The sequence below is a fragment of the Berghia stephanieae genome, chromosome 12 (genome assembly GCF_034508935.2).
Source record: "Berghia stephanieae isolate SIO BIC M18660-M18661 chromosome 12, UCSD_Bste_1.3, whole genome shotgun sequence".
NCBI lineage: Eukaryota > Metazoa > Mollusca > Gastropoda > Nudibranchia > Aeolidiidae > Berghia > Berghia stephanieae.
The window spans coordinates 40,918,902-40,946,401 of NC_088371.1; the positions used below are offsets into that span (position 1 = coordinate 40,918,902).

At 35.8% G+C, this 27,500-nt stretch overlaps 1 protein-coding gene across 1 annotated transcript; it reads right to left on the bottom strand.

Moving 5' to 3' along the window:
- Nucleotides 1-6,929: 6,929 nt before the first annotated feature.
- On the bottom strand, nt 6,930-18,659 carry LOC144957707 (chitin deacetylase 7-like). The gene is made up of 4 exons (XM_078889080.1): nt 18,462-18,659; nt 14,684-14,886; nt 13,830-13,985; nt 6,930-7,651 (listed from the first exon to the last, which is right to left on the bottom strand). Exons 1-4 carry the CDS (start codon nt 18,637-18,639, stop codon nt 7,316-7,318), a joined length of 873 nt encoding a protein of 290 aa, XP_078745206.1. The 5' UTR covers nt 18,640-18,659; the 3' UTR covers nt 6,930-7,315.
- Between the last annotated feature and the right edge of the window lie 8,841 nt (nt 18,660-27,500).

The window sequence follows — 27,500 nt, forward strand, 5'->3', positions numbered from 1 at the left end:
TTTAGACTGCGGGCTCAAAGCGGTATGACGGTGTCGGGATGAAGTGTGTGACAGAAATAGCATTGAATTTATTGAGCCTATTCCTTATATTATATTGGTGTATAAACTAATATAACTTCTTGCATTGTAGTAGCCTTAAAATTCGTACATATTCTCATTTTTATTCTATATTCACTTTCTACGGGTCAAAGTCATCCGGACATATTACCTTTTTGAGAAGGTGGGTCACATTTGTCAAGATGATCCCAAAATTCTCGGAACGTGCATTTTTCTTTGCGGCAGCGTGGCTCAGCGGTACGGTCTTTGCTTCGTACCCGATCGGTACCGAGTTCGATCACCTGCTGTTGTTCCGTGTGGCCTTGAGCAAGTCACCTCGCCTTAGCTCAATTTGCGGCGCTGCACTGCGGCTGACGTATTGAACACCTTGGGTGGATATTGGCGCTATATAAATTATATTTATATATTTATATTTATATTTATGAGTCACTTTAATCAATCGATATATAGACGACAAGTTTTATTTTAGTTTGTATCTTTAAAATTTTCATTTTCTTTTTCAGATAATCACTTGAATTTTTTATTTCTATCTTGTTGTTGTGGTTTGTTTGTTATTGTCATTCCTTAAATTTGAATATGATTATGTTGTTATTTTTTTTTTGGGGGGGGGGTCAATGATTTTTTTTTTGTTTTTGATTTTTGGTGGTGGTGGTGGTGGTGGTTGTGATGGTGGTGGTGATGGTGGTTGTGGTGGTGGTTGTGGTGGTGGTGGTGATGGTGGTGGTGGTGGTGGTGGTGATTGTGGTGGTGGTGGTGGTGGTGGTGGTGGTGGTGGTGGTGGTGGTGGAGGTGGTGGTAGTGGAGGTGGTGGTGGAGGTGGTGGTAGTGGAGGTGGTGGTGGAGGTGGTGGTGGTGGTGGTGGTGGTGGTGGTGGTGGTGGTGGTGGTGGTGGTGGTGGTGGTTGTGGTTGTGGTGGTGGTGGTGGTGGTGGTGGTGGTGGTGGTGGTGGTGGTGGTGGTGGTGGTGGTGGTGGTGGGTATGACAAAGGTGATGATGATTATGATGATGATGGTTGGTGGTGGTGATGGTGGTGGTGGTGGTGGTGGGTGGTGGTGATGGTTGTGGTGGTGGTGGTGGTGGTGGTGGTGGTGATGACAAAGGTGATGATGATTATGATTATTATGGGTGGTTGTGGTGATGATGGTGGTGGTGGTGGTGCTGGTGGTGGTGCTGGTGGTGGTGCTGGTGGTGATGGTGGTGGTGGTGATGGTGGTGGTGGTGATGGTGGTTGTGGTGGTGGTGGTGGTGGTGGTGATAGTGGTGGTGGTGGTGGTGGTGGTGGTGGTGGTGGTGGTGGTGGTGGTGGTGGTGATGGTGGTGGTGATAATGATGGTGGCGATGATGATGATGATGATGATGATGATGATGATGATGATGATGGTGGTGGTGATGATGAGTATGAGGAGGAGGAGGAGGAGGATGATGATGATGATGATGATGGGGTGGTGGTGGTCGTGGTGGTGGTGGTGATGATGATAATGATCATGATAATGATGATGAGGAGGAGGAGGAGTATGAGGAGGAAGAGGAGGATGATGGTGGTGGTGGTGATGATGACGAAGATCGATATGACCATGATGATGGTGATAAAATGATGTCGATACGATATTAACAGCATAATGAACTCTTTTAAAGAATTGTCTAAAAATTATCGTTTTCTTTAAACTGATTTTACAATATCATGAACAAAAATTATCGTTTTCTTTAAACTGATTTTACAATATCATGAACAAAAAAAATACGTTTTTGTTTCAAGGCCTATGATAGTGAAAGCATATTTTTTAAAATTTTGTTACTCGATACCAGAATTTGAAATACTCGACTCCATTCAAGACAGAAATCGATTCCTTTTAGAATACAGGTCTTCTTAATCAAATCTATAAGTTAAGATTCACTGTTTTCCATCGAATGTGTTAAATCTTACATTTATTATGAAACAAGCTTTAATACTGTTTTTAATCAAATGTGGTAAATCTTATATGTACTATGAAACAATATTTGATACTGTTTTCCATCAAATGTGTTAAATCTTATATTTACTATGAAACAATCTTTAATATTGTTTTCCATCAAATGTGTTAAATCTTATATTTACTATAAAACAAGATATTGTTTTCCATCATATATTTTAAAACGAAACAATCTTTAATACTGTTTTCCATCAAATGTGTTAAATCTTATTTTTACTATAAAACAAGATACTGTTTTCCATCATATATTTTAAAACGAAACAATCTTTAATACTTTTTTGATCAAATGTGTTAAATCTCGTATTTACTATAAAACAAACTTTAACATTGCTTTTCCTCAAATGTGTTAAAAATTATATTTACTAAATATGCGCTTTAACACGGGTTTTAATATCAAAAGTTTACAAATTGTGACCCTTCGCCTCAAAACGGTATTAAGTCGGGTTGGTTAAGATGTTGACATTTTAATTTATAACCAGAAATATCGGACTTGTGTTGAGTTTGTATGTTTTATTGAGGAGAATGGATACCATATTTTAGGGTGCTAATGCCAACTATTTATATTTTTGACCAGTTTAACATTTAATTCGGCTTTTAAGCATCTGGATCGTTCCGACATAATACCGTTTTGAGGCGATGTGTCACAATTATTATCGTTGAAAATCATGGGCACATCACACTTATCAAAAGTAACCAAAATTTGATCCCTGTTTGTTTATGATAATTGTTTGTGTGTTCGTTGGGGTGTGTGTTTTTTGATAGGTTGACAAATTTTTTTCGTGTTCAGGAAAAGAAACAGTATTGATAACAAATACTATAGGTTGAATTTGTGACCCATCGTCTGAATCTAGTATTAAATCGGAGTAAACAAGGTATCGAGGAAGATTTTAATGTTAAAAATATAGGAGAAAAAATGGAATTTAATAATTCTTCTCGTTATTATAATGTAGACATGCATAATTGAGTCAATAAAATGCTTAGTAAAATAAAAGGAGTAAAAATTACTCTTATAAAAGATACAAAACAAATTATACAACGTTTCGGCCTTTGGCCTTCTTCAGGTAAATAACAAAAGGAAATATGCTATATTACGTTGGCATTATAGTTAAAACATAATAGGTAAAATGTGTGTGTGTGTGTGTGTGTGTGTATATATATATATATATATATACTTAACTTGTTTACCTGAAGAAGGCCAAAGGTCGAAACGTCGTTCAATGTTTTGTATCTTTTATAAGAGTCATTTTTACTCCCTTTATTTTACTATAGGGAATGAGATTAGCGGAAGAGTAGCGTCCCTTGATTGGACGTCACCTTACAGAGAGAACGTCAATTTGGTTTTGAAGTGTCTCAAGCCGCTTTCACCGGAAACGAGGACGAGAGACGCATGCGCACAACCAACATGACGTTCTCTCTCTCTAATAACTTTTCCGCCGGTGACGTCACAGACTATGGGTGACGTCCAATCAAGGGACGCTACTCTTCCGCTAATCGCATTCCCTATAAGAGTCATTTGTACTCCCTTTATTTTATTAGAACATTTTTTTATTTTTTTTTGCTCTTTATCAACTCTCTCCATACCGAGTATTTTCCGGGTTTTCCCCGAAAGTTTATTTATATCCCTCCAACATAAACATTGATTCGTTGGATTCCAAATCAAAAGGAATAAGTAGCTACACAACAGAAATCCTTCAGTACCATTCGGCCCATGGAACCGGAGTTTATCGCGGTTTCTATAGCGTGAAACGAACAATACCAATTGCTTTCTATCCTTTGGATAGGACGCTAGTCTATTGCAATGTACTTTCCGCCAAATCTAACAGACGCAGCCACCCATTTACTGCTGGGTGGACAGGGGAGTCAGAAAAAAAATCTCGACTGCACCCGGAATCAATCTCGGTCCCTTCGCATGTGAAGCGAGTGCTCTATCAACTGAGCTATCGGGACCCCCTAAATAAGTACGTGCTTTACATAAATTATTTCAGTTTTACAACACATCATTACGTTCTTATAAGTATAATTGTAAAAGTGTTGGCTGTATTGTAATGGATGTGACGATTTTCCTTCTAGTTGGTATGGAGAGGGTTAATGAAAATGTACATTCTCTGCGAAATAAATCAAATTATTTAAACTTCGTCTCAATGTTTTTTTTTTATTTGAGTATAAAAATCTATTTTTCAGAGTCTACCTAAATCATCCCAGACCCAAAACATTTTGAGTCGATGGGTGAAATAAAAAATATTAAATATTATATAAAATAATTCCCGACTTACCCTTCTTGCTATTGTAATCTGTTGTCTTTTTTTTTTTTTTTTTTTTTTTTGACTTTTTGAATAAATGTAATGAATAATGAACGAAGCATTTTTGTTAATTTGTGCTGGGGTGTTGAAGGGATGGAAAACCTGACAATAATTACGAGGGGATGGTGGGGGGGGGGGTGGTAAGGAGAGGTAATGAAAAAGTTCACCTACTAGACGGTATCGACAAAAGATCTTGGACGGTGTGCATGAACGTAAAAGAAAGGACCTTAAACAAGGTGGGCGTTGTCTTCTTTTCCTTTCTTAAAATACGATGACTTCCGCCATGCGCAGGGCCATTCCATTTCATTTGGATACTAGGTCTAATTCTCGAGTGTTTACCTTAGATACCTCTTAATTCTCTATAAAATACTCTCGGAAGTCTTTGCGATTTTGGCAATAATAAGAGTTGATATGATATAACACTTTATCTCATTGGTAATGGTTAACCTTAAGATTTATAAAGTTCACAATACTCTTCCCTCATAAAAGCTAAAATAGTTTAAAACTAGATTTAAAAATTCCTGTGGAACAATTGACTTCTGCAGACTTTTAAACAAGTCAATTTTAACAGATTAATTTCAAACTTTTATGTATGATTTGTATGATTTTTCCAAATGATAATTGTCTCGATTTTTTTTTATTTCGAAATAAATCTAAGTATTTAGATATTTTATAGCCAATAAAAACAAACTATTACAGTCAACAATTCCGAAGTTACTTCCCGCTTGTTTTTACATTAGTGTCGGACGATATCAGAAAGTTTCGATATCACTTCGATACGATACTGATACTTTAACAAGAAATAATGATGGTCACTTCCTTCGTTTGATCTGATCTATGAAAACGGCGACTTCTATCATTCTCAGCTCGATTGTAGCATTTATAAACCCAACATGTATGAAGCATGGTGGTTTTGTAAATATATGTCAACAACTCCGTGAGAAATATCTGTTGAAAAAGTCGATTAATTTTTAATCGAGTGGAGGGAAAATAACATAAAGATAGCACCACGCATAAACTAATCATCAAACAAGAAGAGTGTATTGACTGCCCGATCTTCCTATTTATCAAACGAAAAGAGCTACTTCCGGTATGACACAGTAATAACAGCTGATCGACCCACGGGAAATTCCTCTTCGTTGGCCATCTCGCCATTCATGTCTATGACGGTTTGACAGAATGAATGGAGACCGTGAAAAAAAAAGAACATCATGTCTATGATGGGGACAGAAAGGAACAACAGGGGAAGTGTGTGTCGGGGGGGGGGGAGAGGCTACTTAGCCGGAAGATGATGATGATGATGATGATGATGACGACGACGACGATGACGATGATGATTATGATGATAATAATGATGGTGAATACACACAAACACACATGTCCTTTCCCGAAAACTGTGGCTTTTATTCATAGCAATACGTTCAAAAATATGCACAAGGAGTTTTAGCCATTAACAAAGACAACAAATACATTACAATATTACTCAAATCCAGACAAGTCAAATATTTTTCTGCCATGATGAAAAAAAAACACTTCTGTCTCGAAGTTGTTTTATTATATTTAGTCTTTTACTTTCACGGAGCTTTACAAGGAGCCCAAATATAACGGCAACATTGATAAAACTTGAGCTTTCTTATAGAGCGTAACATCCACTAACGTGCTCAAAGCGCTTTACAAAGGGTCCCCGGCCGACAGCAACCCTTGACATGTAGGATGTGACATGACGCCTGTTAGTCGATATTACACTTTTTTTTCGGACAGAGACAACGCTGTTAACGGTCAGGTACTCATTTTACACCTGAGTACGGTGAGCAAAGAGCTTTTTCCAAGGACCCAACTATGCGCTGAGCAAGGCTCGAACCCAGGACCTTCATCATATAACACATATTTCAAGTATAATTATGATCAACTTCTACAATATAGCTCCTTTTATCAAAAAGTTGAGCACTATTATTATTTCATTTTTTTTCATACACCTACACATTAGAGTCATTGATGATCGGGCCAATAAATAAAAAAATCTTACTTTCCATTTCTCGACCATTCCAATCTTCTCTCATTCATCTTCATTTGTTTTTGTGTTCTTTCTATCTAGACTAACTTAAACGTGAGCATTTATATAGCGCATTTCAATATCCGCTTACAGTGCTCCAAGCAAGTTACAAAGAATCCCCAGCAAACAGAAAAATATAATATCTCAGTTGAGATGTGACGTGACGCCTGTAAGGCGCTTTTCCTAGTTTTTTGTTTTTGTTTTTTATTGTTTGTTTTTTTGTTGTTTTTTTTTTGTTTGTTTTTTGTTTTGTTTTTGTTTTGTTTTTGTTTTTTTTTATAAAGACAATGTAGACACCAGGCAGTTACCTGCGGGGGGTGAGAGAATGTAAGTAAAGGGTCTTTCCCAAGGACTCAACTTTGCACCAACTAGAGCGTGACTCAAACCAGGAACGTCCAGTCCGTGAGTGAGTCACATATCACAGGACAACAAAACCATTTTCTATAATATTATATAATTGAGAATTTTAGACATTCGGGAGCAAGCACCGGTGTGAGATTAAGATCTGAAAAGTGTATAGGAAACCGTGAAAATCCCTTTTTTGGGATATTTTTTTTTCTTTCTTGTATTCTTCTTTCTTGCTTTGCCTGGCACCGTTTCATATACAAGAGGATTCAACAGTCGTGACGTCACTTCCCTCGTAATGACGCATAGTAACTTAGTAACTGGTTCTAAACTATCGGAACAATGGCGGACGCCCTTATGAAATACTTCTCCTACGAGCATAAAAGTGTATCCAGAGGAGAAAAACATCATAAATCTGATCATGCTTTAACTTTTATACATTCTGATCACATGACATGAACAAGTTCTAGCCAGCATGAAGAATAAAAAGTATCGATTTTCTTTGTTTAGAACCAAGCTGCTGGTTGCTGGGCGGACGTGACGTCAGACTATTGAATCCTATTGTTCAGATCTGTATAATATAATCTATGTTAACATTTCCACGGTTTAAAACTATGGAGACTTGTCGTGGGCGTGGGTTGTTTCATCCAATCAACAACTTGGCCTACAGACACCAACCATACGTCATCCAACAAGGCCACTCCTCGGAGGAACTCCAGTAATCCGCGGAGGGCTCGTCGCTCATTTTGGAAGAACGTCGCGTGCGTGAAGATACCCATGGGTGCGCGGGTTCTGTAGTGGTGTGCAAATTGGCGCCAAAAGAAGCTGACGACGTCCGTGGCATGACCCTTTCCTATATGACCTTGACATTCGTCCAGCATGTATCCTACTTCACCATCGCCGCAGGGGTATTGGGTCAAAGGAACCTTCAAGGAGAGAGAAGATTGATGGTATGAAGTTAAGTGTAATGCTCATCTGTTCTGCCAGCCGGCGAAAGCAATCGTGTCTATCACATGATCTACAAGAAACTTTTATGATCTGGCCATCAATTAGAAATTATTATGTGAATACAAATCACCTTTCTGGCGGTCTTAATACAAGTAAAAAGGAGCTAAGTAATATCAACTTCATTCCTTCTATGAAAAACAAACAAACACTAAAATACTAAGCTGGAAGAAGCTGTGGATTGTAAAATATAATGAGCAAAAATGGATATAACAGCATAGGAAAAACATGGTACCAAACATTGACCGTTCTGTGCTCAAAAACCCTTCTCTAACCAATAACAAAACAATAAAAACATCAACACATCCAAAATATTTGTAATTGTTATTGACTGAAGGAGGGTTTTGAATCCGAAACGTCTCGTGTTTGGTATTTTGTTATTTTGTTTTTGAAGCTGTTATACTTATTTTTTTTATCATTTTTGTTTTTACAAAAAAGATATTGAGCTTTATATAGCGCAATATCCACTAAATGTGCTCAAAGCGCTTTACATGGGGTCCCTGGTCAACAGCAACATTTAACATGTAGGACGGGACATAACGCCTGTTTGGCGATATTACAATTTTTCGGACAAAGAGACCGATGTTAACGGCCAGGTACTCAATTTACACCTGAGTACGGTGAGAGAATGTGAGTAAAGAGCCTTTTCCAAGGACTCAACTATGCGCCGAGCGCGAGGCTCGAACTCAGGCCCTTTCGATCCGTATGCGAGTGTCATACCACTAGACCACATAGCCACATGTGTATGCTTTAAAATTGGTAGTCCATTCGAGAGAATCGATTGTTGAGATATCGCTAGTTCCAATTGATATCACTCTAGTTTTTGTTATTATTTTTGTTTTTACAAAAAAGATATAATGTGTATGCTTTAAAATTGGTAGTCCATTCGAGAGAATCTATTGTTGAGATATCGCTAGTTCCAATTGATATCACTCTAGTTTTTGTTATTATTTTTGTTTTTACAAAAAAGATATAATGTGTATGCTTTAAAATTGGTAGTCCATTCGAGAGAATCGATTGTTGAGATATCGCTAGTTCCAATTGATATCACTCTAGTTTTTGTTATTATTTTTGCCATCCGCGTTTATGAGAAATTCTCACTAAACTGTATTAACCAGACTATAAAAGTTCATGGTTACACAGAGTTTGTGTGTTTGTCCGTAATACTTCCCGACGGCAATGGTGTGAGCTTCTTAGCCAAGAGCATACTATCTGTATCTAGATCAACTCTTATGAAATCCTAATCCAATGATACAGAGATGGGAAGCGTCAACATTATTTTTCTACAGCATTATAGAGCAAGGATATAGATAGAATGAAGTTGACGTCATTCGGGTCTTTGGTTTTGTTTTTTTTTTTGTTCTTTTTGTTTGTTTGTTTTTTTTGGGCCTCCGCGTTTATGAGTAATTCTCGCTAAACTGTATTAACCTGACTATAAACGTTTAAGGTTACACACAGTTTTGTGTGTTGGTCGATTATACTTCCGGATGGCAATGTTGTGAGCTTCTAAGCAAAGCGCATACTATATATAAGCATTATAATCGTCCCAACTATCGGGTAACCACTGTAGTGTAATGGTAACCCGTCTGACCGGCAATCAGGAGGTCTCGGGTTCAATTCCAAGTCAAAGAAGACTGATTTTTTTTTATTTAGAATAAATTTATTTTTTCCTGTTTTCTCTCTCTCTCTCTCTCTCTCTCTCTCTCTCTCTCTCTCTCTCTCTCTCTCTCTCTCTCTCTCTCTCTCTCTCTCTCTCTCTCTCTCTCTCTGTTTTTACTCTATAAACTTATGCTAAAATTAAGTTTTTGGAGCATGTTTCGCCCATGATTTATATTCAAACTCAGCGAATAAACGAGTTCCAACACACTATTGTTCCAGTTGTTTTTCCAACATGGCGGAACAAGGCTAGGTGCCCGGATGTAAAAATATTCATTCAACGACGGGTTTCGTTTCTATGTCGGTGAAAAGCCTTATGAGCTTACGTATTTTAAATCAGATTTTATTATTATTAAATATGAAGACAATGTTATACATCTTTACTTTTTTTCAAATTATTATTTTTATATTTTGTTGTCAATGTTAAAAGTTGTTATATATAAACGATGTATCTATTCATAATACGTATTTTTACAGTTGTTATATATAAACGATGTATCTATTCATAATACGTATTTTTACAGTTGTTATATATAAACGATGTATCTATTCATAATACGTATTTTTACCGTTATATATAAACGATGTATCTATTCATAATACGTATTTTTACCGTTATATATAAACGATGTATCTATTCATAATACGTATTTTTACCGTTATATATAAACGATGTATCTATTCATAATACGTATTTTTACCGTTATATATAAACGATGCATCTATTCATAATACGTATTTTTACCGTTATATATAAACGATGTATCTATTCATAATACGTATTTTTACCGTTATATATAAACGATGTATCTATTCATAATACGTATTTTTACCGTTATATATAAACGATGTATCTATTCATAATACGTATTTTTACCGTTATATATAAACGATGTATCTATTCATAATACGTATATTACCGTTATATATAAACGATGTATCTATATAATACGTATTTTACTATTAAAAATTAAAAACGTATCTATTTATTATTACCGTTATATATAAACGATGTATCTATTCATAATACGTATTTTTTTAATTATACCGTTATATATAAGCGATGTATCTATTCATAATATGTTTTTACCGTTATATATAAAACGATGTATCTATTCATAATACGTATTTTTAACCGTTATATATAAACGATGTATCTATTCATAATACGTATTTTTACCGTTATATATAACGATGTATCTATTCATAAACATATGTTATTTTTACCGTTATATATAAACGATGTATCTAATTCATAATACGTATTTTTACCGTTATATATAAACGATGTACTATTCATAATACGTATTTTTACCGTTAATATAAACATGTATATATTCATAATACGTATTTTTATTAACGTTATATAAAACGATGTATCTATTCATAATACGATTTTTTACCGTTATATATAAACGATGTATCTATTCATCATTACATTTTATACTTTCCACGTTTTTAATATTTTCGTTTTCTTACTCTCTATTTTAATCTTTCATTCTACATTTTATAAAATTTTTTTATAAGACATCAATACTTTTTTTTAAATTTTAATACAAAAATCTATTAATTACTTAATAAATTCATCAACTTTTTTTTAATTTTATTTGTTTCATAAGTTGTTAATATAACGTATCATCTATACTATTTACCTTTATATAACGATTATCTATCATATACTATTGTTATTTTATAATATTACGTATTAACATACATAAACGTATTTATATTATCTAATACATTTTCGTAATATAACATGTACTATAATACTATTTTACGTTAAAACATATCTATTCATAATTTAGTTAATAACATACTATATAATATTTTTGTTATATATAAAATTTCTATTATTCTTTTTCCTTTATCTTTCTATTCTATTTTCTTTTCTTTTTCTATCTTCCTTTCTTTTTGTTTTACTTAAATAGTATTATTTTTACATTTTCGATTATATTCAATACATAATAAATCACAAAACTATTTTCGTTTTACATGACACAAGTATTCCGATAAAAATATCATAACGTTTTTATCTAAAAGTTATTTAAATTTAATTTATTATTATTTTAGAATATAACATTATATCATAATATTTTATATTTTTTTTAAGTTGTTAATATAAACGATGATCTATTATATACGTATTTTTACTATTTAATTATATATAATATTTTACTAATTAGTTTTATTATATACTATTTTCGTTATATATAACGATGTATCTATTCATAATACGTATTTTTTATACGTTATATAAAACATTTTTCTTATTATAACGATTTTTTTATTTATTAATTAACGATGATTATCATAACTATTTTACCGTAATATAAACAGTATCTATTCATATATTTTATTATTTAACGATATATAATTATTTTTACGTTATTTCGATGTATTATAAATACGATTTCGTATTAAACGTGTATATTCAAATCGAGTATCTTTCATTACGTATTTTACCGTATATATAACAGTATCTATCTAATATTTTACGTTATATATTAGTACTATCATATAACGTTTTTATTATTAAACGATTATCTATTCATAATACGTATTTTACGTTAATATTAACGATTATTTTTCATAATACTATTTTTACGTTATATATAAACGATGTATCTATTTAATACGTATTTTTACCGTTATATATAACATGTATCTATTATAATACGTATTTTACCGTTATATATAAAATGATCTATTCATAATACGTATTTTTACGTTATATATAAACGATGTATCTATTCATAATCGTATTTTTACGTTATATATAAACGATGTATCTATTCATAATACGTATTTTTACGTATATATAAACGATTATCTATTCTAATAGTATTTTACGTTATAATATAAACGATTATTATTATAATACGTATTTTTACGTATATATAAACGATGTTTATTCATAATACGTTTTTTACCTTAATATAAACGATTTATTATTATAAATATTTTACGTTATAATAACGATGTATCTATTATAATACGATTTTACGTTATAATAAACGATTATCTATTATAATACTATTTTTACGTTATATATAAACGATGTATCTATTCATAATACGTATTTTTTACCGTTATTATAAACGTGTATTTTATTACGTATTTTTAAGTTATATATAAACGATTATTATATCTATAAACGTATTTTTACCGTTATATATAAACGATGTATCTATTATAATACGTATTTTTACCGTTATATTAAACGATGATCATTCATAATACGTATTTTACCGTTTATTATAAACTGATATATTTCTATAATAAGTATTTTTACGTTTATATTAAATTATTATCATATTATTTTTACCGTTTATATAAACTGTATCTATTCATAATACGTATTTTTACCGTTATATATAAACGATGTATCTATTCATAATACGTATTTTTACCGTTATATATAAACGATGTATCTATTCATAATACGTATTTTTACAGTTGTTATATATAAACGATGTATCTATTCATGATACGTATTTTTACAGTTGTTATATATAAACGATGTATCTATTCATAATACGTATTTTTTTAGTTGTTATATATAAACGATGTATCTATTCATAATACGTATTTTTACCGTTATATATAAACGATGTATCTATCATAATAGTATTTTTACCGTTATATATAACGATTATCTATTCATAATACGTATTTTTACCGTTATATATAAACGATGTATCTATTCATAATACGTATTTTTACCGTTATATATAAACGATGTATCTATTCATAATACGTATTTTTACCGTTATATATAAACGATGTATCTATTCATAATACGTATTTTTACCGTTATATATAAACGATGTATCTATTCATAATACGTATTTTTACCGTTATATATAAACGATGTATCTATTCATAATACGTATTTTTACCGTTATATATAAACGATGTATCTATTCATAATACGTATTTTTACCGTTGTTATATATAAACGATGTATCTATTCATAATACGTATGTATTCATTTGGTCATTATTTTCATTTACAACAAATTACCATGACCTTTTCGTCCCTTCGCTGCTATGTGGTCTAGTGGTATGACACTGGCTTTCGGATCAGAAGGTCCTGAGTCCCAGCCTCGCTCGACGCATAGTTGAGTCCTTCGAAAAGGATCTTTACTCACATTCTCTCACCGTACTCATGTGTAAAATGAGTACCCGGTCGTTAACAGCGTTGTCTCTGTCGAAAAAAATCCCTGCAATATCGCCTCGTTCTACATATTGCATGTTGCTGTTGGTCAGGGACCCCTTATAAAGCGCTTTGAGCACATTAAGTGGATATTGCGGTATATAAAAGCGCACGTTTTTTTTTTTTTTGTTTTGTTTTGTTTTTTATAAGTCGGTGGTACACATTACAGTAGGAAAAATGGAGACAAATACCATCTGGTACTTGAATCAAAATTCTACTGTATCTTACCTCCCAAATCCCAGGATAGCTCCTCGTTGGTCTCCCTGGCTGGTCACACACGTCACCGGAAGGGACAAAGTCCAGGGTGTAAGGCCACAAGGCATGCTGGGTAGAGTCTACGAGAAGTCTATTTACACAGCTTGAGTCATACGTGAAATGGTTTTCCTTGCAAATAGAAATGAGTTTTGAATGTATGAATGTGTATCGTGTCAGCTAATTAAATATTTTTTTTAAAAATATAATTCCCTTTATTCATCCCATAGGAGAAATTTGTCTCTAGAGTCTAATCCAAGGGAAGACTGGAATAACCCAGGCGTCATCCGCAGTGCAGCTCCGCAAATTGAGCTAGGGCGAGGTGACTTGCTCAAGGCCTCATAGCGCAGCGGTGGGTGATCGAACTCGGTACCTTTCGGGTACGAAGCAAAGACCGTACCGCTGAGCCACGCTGCCCCTTGTTATTTCAGTTTAGCGCTAAAGAAACCGGTCTTAACTCCGAGCTCCATAGACCGTATGATTCTGAAGGACTTCTACTTCTTAATAAAACAATTAATGTTGGTATAAGTCTCAACGCTCTTTAATTAACTCACTAAATAAATGACAAAAATTACAGTTTTCGTTAAATCATGAAATCCGACATGAGAGGGATGGGCGCCAGATAGCTAGAGTTCTTCGTGGCCAATTTAGACTCCAAAAAACAAACAACACACACGCACACACAAACACTCACACACACACACACACACACACACACAAAATCAAACAACAACAAAAAAAAAAAAAAACAAACAAAAACAAAAAAAAAACAAATAAAAAAACAAGAAAAAAATAACAAAAAAAACAACAAACTAAAAATCCAACCATACCTTCGCCATCTCCATAACACTGTCCCCGTTGATACTCAGGAATGGAACCCTCAACCCTCTCACGTTTTCCCATGGCACCCCGGCGAGTTGACTCAACTTCCTCCTCTGTCCCACAAATTCCTCCTTGTACTCACGCACGGAGGCCTGAGACCACCAGGACTTAGGGAATCGGTGACTCATAGAGTGGGACGCTATCTCGTGACCTGGAAAGGAACAAGAAATTAACTAAATTATAATAACACAACATTATAATTAAACAAATATTTATAGATAGTATGTACTTGGATAAGATGCTCACAACATTGCCATCCGAACGTATAACGGACCAACACACAAAACTATGTGTAACCTTGAACGTTTATAGTCTGGTTCATACAGTTTAGTGAGAATTACTCCTAAATGTGGATGGCAAAAAACAATAACAAAATCCTGAGTGACGTCCACAATCATCCTAGTGAGTTGTCGTGAGTAGTGCTCATGGAAACAAGTGGTCCCATTGGTTGAACTATTGAATATAACTCACGATTTCTTTTCTTTTGTTGCCAAAGACTGGCATTTTGCCGTCCTTTTTTGGTCAACGTCAGGCTATAGATAGTATGCAGATGACGTCACTCTGGCCTTTGTTATTGTTTTTGCCATCCGCGTTTGTGAGTTGTTCTCACTAAACTGTATTAACCAGACTATAAACGTTCATGGTTACACAGAGTTTGTGTGTTGGTCCGTTATACTTCCGGATGGCAATGTTGTGAACTCCTTGGCCAAGCGCATTCTATCTATAAGTTTACGAAGGCCATGATGTCACTCGGGCTCTTTGTTATTGTTTTTAATCAGCAATTTATATGAGTGGTTCTCACTAAATTGTATCAATCAGACTAAAAACGTTAAAGGTGACACACAATTTTGTGTGTTGGTCCGTAATAGATAGTATGCAGATGACGTCACTCAGGCCTTTGTTATTGTTTTTGCCATCCGCGTTTGTGAGTTGTTCTCACTAAACTGTATTAACCAGACTATAAAAGTTCATGGTTACACAGAGTTTGTGTGTTGGTCCGTTATACTTCCGGATGGCAATGTTGTGAACTCCTTGGCCAAGCGCATTCTATCTATAGAAGCTCACAACATTGCCATCCGGAAGTATAACGGACCAACACACAAAACTATGTGTAACCATGAACTTTTATAGTCTGGTTAATACAGTTTCGTGAGAATCACTCAAAAACGCGGATGGCAAAATACAATAACAAACGCTTGAGTGACGTCATCTTCATTCTATCTATATCTAAATATTTGGCCCGAAAGGTCGTTCTTGAAATGTCGATCGTTGAAAATTGTTTTGTTTGTTTGTTTGTTTGTTTGTTTGTTTGTTTTTAAGGGTTTTACGGCGCTTGCAACATATTTAGGTCATATCAGAACCAGTAAAAAGGAAGCGAATTCGGATAGTCAAAGCATTCTTGATGTACAATTAAAAGGACTTGAGGAAAAAGTAAGACAGAGGGGAGATGGTTCAAATAGGGAACAGATGTAGATTCCAAGAGCACACTATAAGTTTCACCCAGACACCAGCACAAGATCCCACTAAGAGGAACACACTCAAATGTTTATAAATCACATGTTAACAATAAAAAATAACAGGACATAACAGAGAGATGATTTACAAGGAAAAAAATATCATCTTCCAAAACTATAAATATAGAATCGATGGTTGATGAACTTTTATAGTCTGGTTAATACAGTTTAGTGAGAACAACTCACAAACGCGGATGGCAAAAACAATAACAAAGGCCTGAGTGACGTCATCTGCATACTATCTATAGTTAGTTTTGGGAGATGATATTTATTTCCTTGTAAACCATCTCTCTGTTATGCACTGTATTGTTTTGTTTAAATATTTTATATGATTTGTAAACATTTGAGTGTATCCCTCTTAGTTGGGGCCTGTGCTTGTGTCTGGATGAGACTTTTAGGTGATCTCAAACTAAGTACTTTGATAGCATGCTCTTGGAATCTACATTGTTTCCTATTTGAACCAATTCCCCTTTGTCTTACCTTTTCTTGGGTGTTTTAACTTTAATCGTAATTCTAGAACTTTTTACTATCCCATTTTCTTCCTTTTTACTGGCACTGATATAACCTTAATGTGTTGCAAGCGCCGTAAAACCCTTAAAAACATTTTTTTTAAAAAACACAGTAAGTGCCTCCCTGTCCAGATCGTTTAAAACGACCCTCATCTTGGCCAAAAAGAAAATCCTCAAACCTGGAGCTTCGCAAAGCCCCAGATTTGAAGTCCCAGGTTTGAGAGTTTTGCCAAGATGAGAGCCATTTCATTCGAACGATATTTGAAGGACGAGCTTTCTGGCCAAAATTTTAGACATGTGTTTCGTATCAGAGCAGAAGCTGTACTCAAAGGTCAGAGGTCAGACCGGCGTGTACAAAGAAACACAGGTCTGACATCCGAACCCACTTATGGGCCTAGTTTGACATTGTTGTATTGGACAATATTTTGCGTCGTTTTTTTTTTAGATTTCCATTACAACAATGGGCCCATAAGGAATTGGGTTATCAGACCTGCAATTAAGTGCACGTCGTGTCAGACAAATATATATATATATATATATATATATATATATATATATATATATATATATATATATATATATATATAATTTAAAGTAAATTTTCACTCACATTTTTTGCCGAGACGACTCGTTTCTGTGTTTTTTACACTTCTTCAGTCGGCGTAATCCATAGTCAGGTCCGTAGAAAAGTTCTTACTCCAAACTAAAGTTGTTTCGTTGTGTAGTGGTGATTAGTGTTGATGTGTATTGTAATGTGCTCTCATGCTTATATTATGGGTTTCTGTGTGTGTGTGTGTGTGTGTGTGTGTGCGTGTAGGTGTGTTGTGTGTTGTGTGTACATGTGTGTGTGATAGTGTTGTGGAATGTGGTTGCGGCGGACGGGGCGGGGGGGGGGGGGGGGGGGGGGGGGGCTTACGCCGACTGAAGAAGTGTAAAAAACACAGAAAGGAGTCGTCTCGGCCACAAAAATGTGAGTGAAAATTTGCATTCTATATTAGCTCTAACAACCATTATCGAGCACGTTCGTACCTACAAGTACCCACCAACACTCAGAAATATATATAAGTAAGACTTCAGGGCTACGTGCGTATGTTGACAGGTTTGATAACCAAACGCAATTATGGGCTGGATTTAACACTGCTGTAATGGACAATAGATTGCGTTGGTTTGAGATTAATTCCAGTAAAACAATGAGCCCACAACAATTTAGGTTATCAAACCTGCAAATAAGCACACGCCTCCAGAAGACAATAAAAATAAATACCCCCCCCCCCCCTCCAAGCCCTTACCCCCTCCTCCACCCCCAAAAAAAATTTTTAAAAGAAAAAACGACAACATAAAAACAAATAAATAACAAAACCAAAATCATACCCCCCCCCCCCCCCCCCCCCCCCCCCCATACAACAATCTAAAACCAACCAAAAACAAAAAAAAAGAACATAAAAATAGACAACAAAAAGAAAAAGAAACAAACATATAATAATAAACGAAAGTAAATAGATAAGAAACGACGAGCACTTATCTGCAGGTCTGACAACCCAATTCATTATAGGCTCATTGTTGTAATGGAAAACTTTAAAATGACACGAAATATTTTCCATTACGACAATGTTAAACTGCGTTAGAATGTCTGACCTGCATACATGCGTACGTCGATAAGAAGCCTTCAACTTCGACAAGAAATCATTAATAATTCTATTTACCTTTTCGAAATAACTTCCGGGTCAATTTATAATCATTTCTACCTCCGTCGTCGCAGACAAAAAACGTCATCTTCATAGGGCAGCCATTTGGGTTCCTGAATTGTTGGTCCATGATGGTCTGGAAGTACACATAATTTGATGACGTCACTGCATCGTCAAACGTCAGCATGATCATCATTGGAACTCTGGAGACTGTAAAATTACCTGAAAAAAAAAACCAACAAGAAAACCCCAAAGATGAATAAAGAAGAAAGATGATTCGTGAAATCTACAGAACAATTCTATCATCGGGACAAATACGACGTGCACTTATTTGTAGGTCTGATAAACCAATTCCTTATGGGCTCATTGTTGTGCGCTTGGCTAAGAAGCTCACAACATTGCCATCCGGAAGTATAACGGACAACATACAAAAAGTATGTATCCCTAGTCTTTTAATACAATTAAGTGAGAATTACTCACACACAAAAAAAAAACTAACCAAGAACGAGTGACGTCAACTTCATTCTATATTATATAGATAGTATGCGCTTAGCTAAGAAGCTCATAACATTGCCATCCGCAAGTATAACAGACCAACACACAAAACGGTGTGTATCCATGAACGTTTATAGTCAGTTTAATACAGTTCAGTGAGCATTACTCATAAACGCAGATGTCAAAAAACAATAACAAAGACCTGAGTGACGTCATCTTCGAACTATATATACTTGCCTGGGTGTTGGTACGAAGGGCATGCGCAGTCAGGGGGTTGGCACGACCTGGGGTTGCAGTCTGCCAGAATGCGAGAAGGGCGTCGACTTCGTTTGGACCTCAAAGTGGTGCGGGTGTTGGATGGTGGTAGTCGTTGTGTTGGTGATCTCGATGGCCATGTGTTTGGTGGTGCAGTTGGTGGTGGTAGAAGTGTGGGTGGTGAAGGTGTTGTTGTTGATTGTGGTTGTAGTGGTGGTGGTTGAAGTGTGGGTGGTGAAGGTGTTGTTGTTGATTGTGGTTGTAGTGGTGGTGGTAGAAGTGTGGGTGGTGAAGGTGTTGTTGTTGATTGTGGTTGTAGTGGTGGTGGTTGAAGTGTGGGTGGTGAAGGTGTTGTTGTTGATTGTGGTTGTAGTGGTGGTGGTTGAAGTGTGGGTGGTGAAGGTGTTGTTGTTGATTGTGGTTGTAGTGGTGGTGGTTGAAGTGTGGGTGGTGAAGGTGTTGTTGTTGATTGTGGTTGTAGTGGTGGTGGTTGAAGTGTGAGTGGTGAAGGTGTTGTTGTTGGTTGTGGTTGTAGTGGTGGTGGTGGGATTGGTAGAGGTAAAGGTGGTTGCCATGGCGTTGTGGTTAATAATGAAGGCGATGGGGTTGTTGGTGTTGGTAATGGTGGTGATGATGATGATGATGATGATGATGATGATGATGATGATGATGATGATGATGATGATGGTGGTGGTGGTGATGGTGATGATGGTGCTAGTAAAGATGATGATGAATTATTATCAAGAGAATGAAGTTGCTGCTGATTGCTCAGCTGTAAATGAGATTCAACATTGTTGATGCTTGGTTCAAATGTTTCAATCCTACTATCACGGCGTTTATAAGTAGATAAAAAAACCGATGGTGTTGAAAACCATGTTGTTTGCGAAGCAATTGTTTCTGACTCTCCTCCTCCTCCTCTTCCTCCTCCTCCTCTTCCTCCTCCTCCTACTCCTCCTCCTCCTCCTCCTAATCCTCCTCCTCCTCCTCTCCCTCCTCTTGTTTCTCCTCTTTCTTCTTCCTCACCTCTTCCATTCTCTTTTTGTTCTGTCTCTCCTGTATCAGCAGCTGTTGTTAATATCAACGACGATGGTAGTGGTTGATGTTTTTGCTTTGGGGAGGACAATTCAAGGTTTGAGATCACAGATGCGTTAACAAATAAAACTACACACACCATGAATATTATGACACATGTGTGTCGACACATCAAACGAAACTGTACACAATTGAGTCCGCCGTCCATTTTGGAAAAGCACCACACTTGTACTTCTAGTCCTGAAACGACTTATATATTAACACAGGTTTAGATTAATGTTCAAAGATCTGACACAACCAAGGTTTACACGATAGTCGTTGATTGGTCAAAAATCGCAGGATCTCATATCAGGACATCAGATCTGGAAAGCGATATCCATCCACCTGTCATTGGACAGAACGTTTACGTTGAAATTAGGGCTCTGTAAAGGGTTATATCATGGTAGGCTCCGCCCTATCTTTCTATTCCGGCGTAGATGAAGTCGACGATAGCTTTTCGGGTGTTATAATGACAGGTGGGCAGAGTTAAAGCTTCTAAACAATCCCAATCGTCGTCCTAATCTCTATCGTCGTCTGCGCAAAATGTCTAAAGTCTATATTATTATTCACACCAGAACTCGTTTCATCTGTGAACACGAAAGGACGAGGGCGAAGAGTTTGATGTTAGATCCGTTTCTATTTAGAAAATATTATGAAAGCGATAATTAACGGACCACTGTACAATAAAAATATCTGAAAAAGCATGTATGAAACAGTGCCAGTCACAGGAAGAAGAAAAAAACAAGTGAAAAAAACGCATCCCAAGAAATCAGCCTGTACCACGACAGATGGCGACAAGTGGACTATCCACACTAGTCGCATTGGGAAATCCATCTCAAATACTATTTATGTGCGGCTTTGTGGTCTTGTGGTATGACACTCGTTTTCGGATCGGAAGGTCCTGGGTTTGAGCCTCGCTCGGCGCATAGTTGAGTCCTTAGAAAAGACTCTTTACTCATATTCTCTCACCGTACTCATGTGTAAAATGAGTATCTGGCCATTAACAGCATTGTCTGTGTCCAAAAAAAATATAATATCACCTAACAGGCGTCATGTCCCGTCCTACATGTTAAGTGTTGCTGTTGGCCAGGGACCCCTTGTAAAGCGCTTTGAGTACCTGTAGTGGATATTGCGCTATAGAAAAGATCATTTTTGTATGTTGCCGTTATGAGCTTTGGGAGTGGTTAAGGTCTTGTACTGTGACCCGGAGGGTCCCGGGTGGTTCGAGCCACGTTTCAGGCATGTTCGTTTTTTTTTTTTCCTTGGCCAAGATTATTAACTCTCAATTTGCTCACTGTGACAACATGAGTGATTCCTGTTGACATCAAACACCCTGTTTGATGAATTATCTATAGATAGAATGCGGTTGGCCAAGGAGTTCACAACATTGCCATCCGGAAGTATAACGGACCAACACACAAACTCTGTGTAACCATGAACGTTTATAGTCAGGTTAATACAGGAGAACAACTCACAAACGCGGATGGCAAAAACAATAACAAAGGCCTGAGTGACGTCATCTGCATACTATCTATATTCATTCGTGGAATGCCTAGGCGACGATATCTGAAGATGTAGTAGACGGGCATAAATTTTACATATTTATTATGAGCTTTGGGAGTTGTAAAAAATTATCCATTGAAAAGCGCACATATTACAAAGCAGCGTGTCTTGTTTATAAGTGTTTGACTGGTATAGCACCGGCATATCTCACAGATCACGTGGTCATGTGTAAATTTGAAAATTACCCTTTAAGATCATGTAATGACCAAACGAAAATTTCGGGGAAAAGATCAAGAACAAAATTTGGTGATAGATCGTTTCCTTGTTTCGGCCCCAAGATTTGGAATGAACTACCACGTGGTCTGAGGGAGTGTATGTCTTTACCTACCTTTAAAAAGAATCTTAAGACATATATTTACTGTATTTGTTTTTATTGACTCTATGAATCCTTGATTTGGCTATGAATTAATTTTGTTCACTTAAAATCGATAATTTACATTGTAAAGTGCCCAGAGCTTGTGTTTTACACGAGAATGAGTGCTGTATTAATGTGTATTATTACTACTACTACTACTACTACTACTACTACTACTACTACTACTACTACTACTACTACTACTACTACTACTACTACTACTACTACTACTACTACTACTACTACTACTACTACTACTACTACTACTACTACTACTACTACTAATACTACTACCACTACTACTGCTATCACATCTGAAATGATGTTGAATATAAATCTGAGAAGTTACTAAACCACCAACGAATCAGCGGGGGAAAAGCTACCTTATCAATCATTATCAAACAAAAGAACCACTCCACACTTTAAAAACAATGGACAAAAATAAATCTGTAACAATTTCGAAAAAGAACAAAAATACAAATACGGAACTTTTCGGTCTCAAAACCCTTCTGTAGCCATTAAAATAAAACATTACCACATCACTCAAAATCAACACATGAGGCGGACAATCATTTGACACGTCCAGCCAGTGTTAAAAAGTAATAAACAAAAATAAATGTACTAGCTCCGAAAAATAAACATAAAAATAAAAACCACGAAACGTTTCGGGATCAAAACCATTCTTCAGCCAACAACTAAAACACTAAAATTGTTCTTTTTCGAAGCTGTTATTTTCATTTAATTTTTTTTTTTTTTTTTTTTTTTTTTTTTTTTTTTTTTTTTGCTCATTACGTTTTCCAATTCACAGCTTGACAACTTCGAATGACAACTTAGTCAGACTGACAACTGTGCATCACTTTGACTCTACACGTCAACACACCTGACACCGATAATAAACTATCACACACCATAAAAATACGATTATTTCAACACGGGAAAACCAATTAATACATCTTTTTCTATTTGTAATCACAACTGAAAATCATAAATTTTTATTCATCTTTATCTTTCCGGCTTATAGGCTGACATCGTCACAATCAAATCAATTGATTTTACTTTTCATTATCTTTCCGGCTTATAGGCTGACACCGTCACAATCAAATCAATTGATTTTACTTTTCATTATATTATTCTATGACCGACGTGTACTAATTTACAGGTCTGGTAACCTAAACTGTTATGGGCCCGTTGTTGTTATGAAAATACTCTCAAACCAATAAACACATAAAAATACTTGATCTTTTATATAGCGCAATATCCACTAAACGTGCTCAAAGCGCTTTACAGGGGGCCCCTGACCAACAGCAACACGTAACATTTAGAACGAGACATGACGCCTGTTAGGCGATAATACATTTTTTTCCGACATAAAACAACGCTGTTAACTGCCAGGTACTCATTTTACGCTTGAGTACGGTGAGAGAACTTGAATAAAATGGCTTTTCCAAGGACTCAACCATGCGCCGAGCAAAGCTCGAACCCAGGACTTTCCAATCCGAAAGCGAGTGTCATACCACAAGACCACATAGCCGCACGGTAATAATAATGTTCAATCAACAATGTGAAATCAAGCCCATAATATCGGCTATCGCGTAGATAATAGAGAAGAGTAAATTATTTTTTTATATAAGGAATGAGATTAGCGGAAGAGTAGCGTCCCTTGATTGGACGTCACCCATAGTCTGTGACGTCACCGGCGGAAAAGTTATTAGAGAGAGAACGTCATATTGGTTGTACGCAAGCGTCTCTCGTCCTCGCGGTACTTCCACGAGGACGAGAGACGCATGCGCACAACCAACATGACGTTCTCTCTCTAATAACTTTTACGCCGGTGACTTCACTGACTATGGGTGACGTCCAATCAAGGGACGCTACTCTTCCTCTAATCTCATTCCCTATATTGAATGTCTAAGAACATTTTTTTTTTTAATTCATAGTTATTATTGTTTGTGCCGCTGGCTATGTGGTCTTGTGGTGTGACACTCGCTTTCGGATCGGAAGGTCCTGAGTTCGAGTCTCGCTCGGCGCATAGTCGAGTCCTTGCAAAAGCCTCTCATTCTCCAACCGTACTCAGGTATAAAATGAATACCTGGCCATTAACAGCGTTGTCTCTGTCCGGGAAAAAAAAATTGTATCATCGCCTGACAGGCGTTATGTCTCGATCGTCATGTTAAGTGTTGCTGTTGGTCAGGGACCCTTTGTAAAGCGCTTTGAGGATATTTTGTGGTTATTGCGCTATATACAAGTGTATTTTTTTTAACTTTAAAACTCAATGTTCATCTTTTAGTTTTTTTCATCCCATTTAATAATAATAAGAAATTTTAACACAACAAATCACACATTATGGTCGCGGTCAACGTGTACTAATTTACAGGTCCTGCAACCCAAAGTGTCATGGTCTCATTGTTGCAATGGAAATGCTCTCAAACCAACGTAAAATATTGTCCATTACAACAATGTTAAAATCAGGCCCCAAAATTGCCTTTGGTTACCAGAACTGCTAATTTGTGCACCTAGATCGCGCTCTAGCATACATAATAATGTTTTTGTTACGCGTGTAGCATAGATCTAGATACTATCAGCAAAAATATAAATCACGAAAAATTGTCCGTCTAACAATGCATCTTAATTCTTTATAGTCACAAATTTGACCAAAAAAAACATACCGAAAAAAAAAAAATTAAAAGCAACACCAAGAAAAATAACAATACATAGAAAAACAACAACACAAAAACATTTTTTTTTTTTACGAAAACGACGAGGAAGAAAAGCATGTATTTTCGAAAAGGAAAACAAACCAAAAAACACGAGCTGTAAACCATGGCAAGAATTGCACGTTTTGACGTCATCATTCCTTGTTGATGATCGATCGCCATTTGTTTGTGGGACGTTTGGTTTGAATCGTCTCCATTCATGTTTTGTTGTCGCTGTTGTAGATAGACGTCGAGTTGTTGCTTTTGTTTATTCTTCGAACAATAATTTAATGAAGTCTGGTTTTTCAAAACTCATTAACTCTCTCCTTACCAGCTATTTTTAGAATTTTCCCCGAAATTTCACACCCACCCAGCACAAAATAGACTTTTCTTACTCAAACAAAAAAGTAACAAGTGAGCTCTACGACACAGTGTTTAGTATTTATAGCTGTCATCAAAGCATTTCTTTACATTTTGTGATGTACAAGAGAAATCAGAATGAGTAAATTGTCGATTACATCGTAACGAACGTGACGATATTCCTATGGGTGGTAAGGAGACGGTTATGGCGATTTTGTCATTTTTTGAGATTTTCTATCTATGAGATAAATTGAGACGTACACTTTATTTAAGGCATCAAAGGACACAAGAATTCCCCTTGATTTGTGTGAATTGGAAGTTCAAATATGACAAAATAACACCCCGAATGATATCTCAAAATGTGACCCGTCGTCACCATAACGGTTACCAAAACGGTATTATGTCGGAACGCGCCAGATGCTTAAAAGCCAAATTTAATGCTTAAATTAAATGGTCAAAAATATAAATTGTTGGCATTAGCCCCCTAAAATATGGTATCCACTCTCCACAAAAAAATCATACAAACTCAACACAAGTCTGATATTTCTGGCTATAAATTCAATTTTTAACACCTTAACCAACCCGACTTAATACCGTTTTGACGCGAAGGGTCACAAATGGGAAAAAAACGGAGTTAGGGAGTTTTGTAAAACCATTCTTCTTGTTTGATCGAACTCGTAAAAAAACACACACACATACACACACATACACACACACATACACACACATACACACACACACACACATACATACATACATACATACACAAAGAAAGAAAACGTAGTAAAGAAAATGAATACAAAGACGGGACATTGGTAAATCGTTTTGAAAAAGATTTTTTTTAAATACAACTGAAAACAATGCAGTTACCAACAATAGATAGATAGTATCCACAACATTGCCATCCGGAAGTATAACTAACCAACACACAAAAAACCATGTACAATCTTGAACGTTTATTATCTGGTTAAAACAGTTGAATGAGAATTACTCATAAACACGGAGGGCAAACAACAATAACAAAGACCAGAGTGACGTCTTCTTCGTTCTATCGATATTGTTTTGTTGGGTTTTTTTTTTTTTTTTTGGTTTTTTTTTTTTTTTTTTTTTTTTTTTTTTTTTTTTTTTTTTTTTTTTTGTTTTTTTTTTTTTTTTTTTTTTTGTTTGTAATCTTATCTTAACGAACGTAGACACGCAATAAGAGTGTTTAAGTGAATTCAAGGAAACAAAAAAAACTAATCATGAAGCCTTCACTTGCCTTTGTTAATACTGAACAATTCAATTGTGATTCGTGGTCACGATAGCTCAGTTGGTAGAGCACTCGCTTCACACGCAAAGGGACCGGCATCGATTCCGGGTGAAGTCGAGAAGAAGAAGAAATAAAAATATATATATTTTTTTTTTAATTTGTTTTCTTTTTTTCACGTTAATTTGTGTATTGTTGTGCTGACGAAGGGTTTGTACCCGAAACATCCATTGTCTGTTTTGTTCCCATACGAAGCCTCTCCATTTTCATGCTCCCGTTAGTATTTTCACGATCACAGGCTCCAGGCAGCCCCTACCGTCTTCTATTTTTGTGAGAATTTCCACTCGACTAGTTTTCTATTTTTTCTATTTCTTCTATTCTACAACATGTCGTGAACGTGTAGAATAATAAACTGAAAAAAAAAAATAGATCAACAGAAAAGGTAGCGGTAATTAAATATTGATTCACTTTACAAGATTCAAAGCAGGCTTAGATATTTCCAGTGCCATAAGGAAACACATTACTGTTCGCCACCAAAACACTTATTTATCATTTTGGCCTCATTTTATCGTGAGATTAAATTTTATAATGATCTCCAGCTTGTCCCGACCGTGTCAAACATGAAACTGAGAAGATGTGTATGATACAAGCCGTTTTTAAATCTTGGGGGGGGGGGGGGGTGGAGAGAGGGGGGGAGATGGATAAAGGGAGAGAGGAAGAGAGGAAGAGAGAGAGAAAGAGAGAGATAGAGATGGAGAGAGATATAAAGAGAGAGAAAGAGAGAGGGGTGGAGAGAGAGAGAGAGAGATATATATATATATATATATATATATATATATATAGAGAGAGAGAGAGAGAGAGAGAGAGAGATAGAGAGAGAGATAGAGAGAGAGAGAGAAAGAGAGATAGCGATTGAGAGATATAGAAAGAGAGAGGGGGTGGAAAGAGAGAGAGAGAGAGAGAGAGAGAGAGGAAGAGAGAGAGAGAGAGAGAGAGAGAGAGAACGATTGAGAGATATA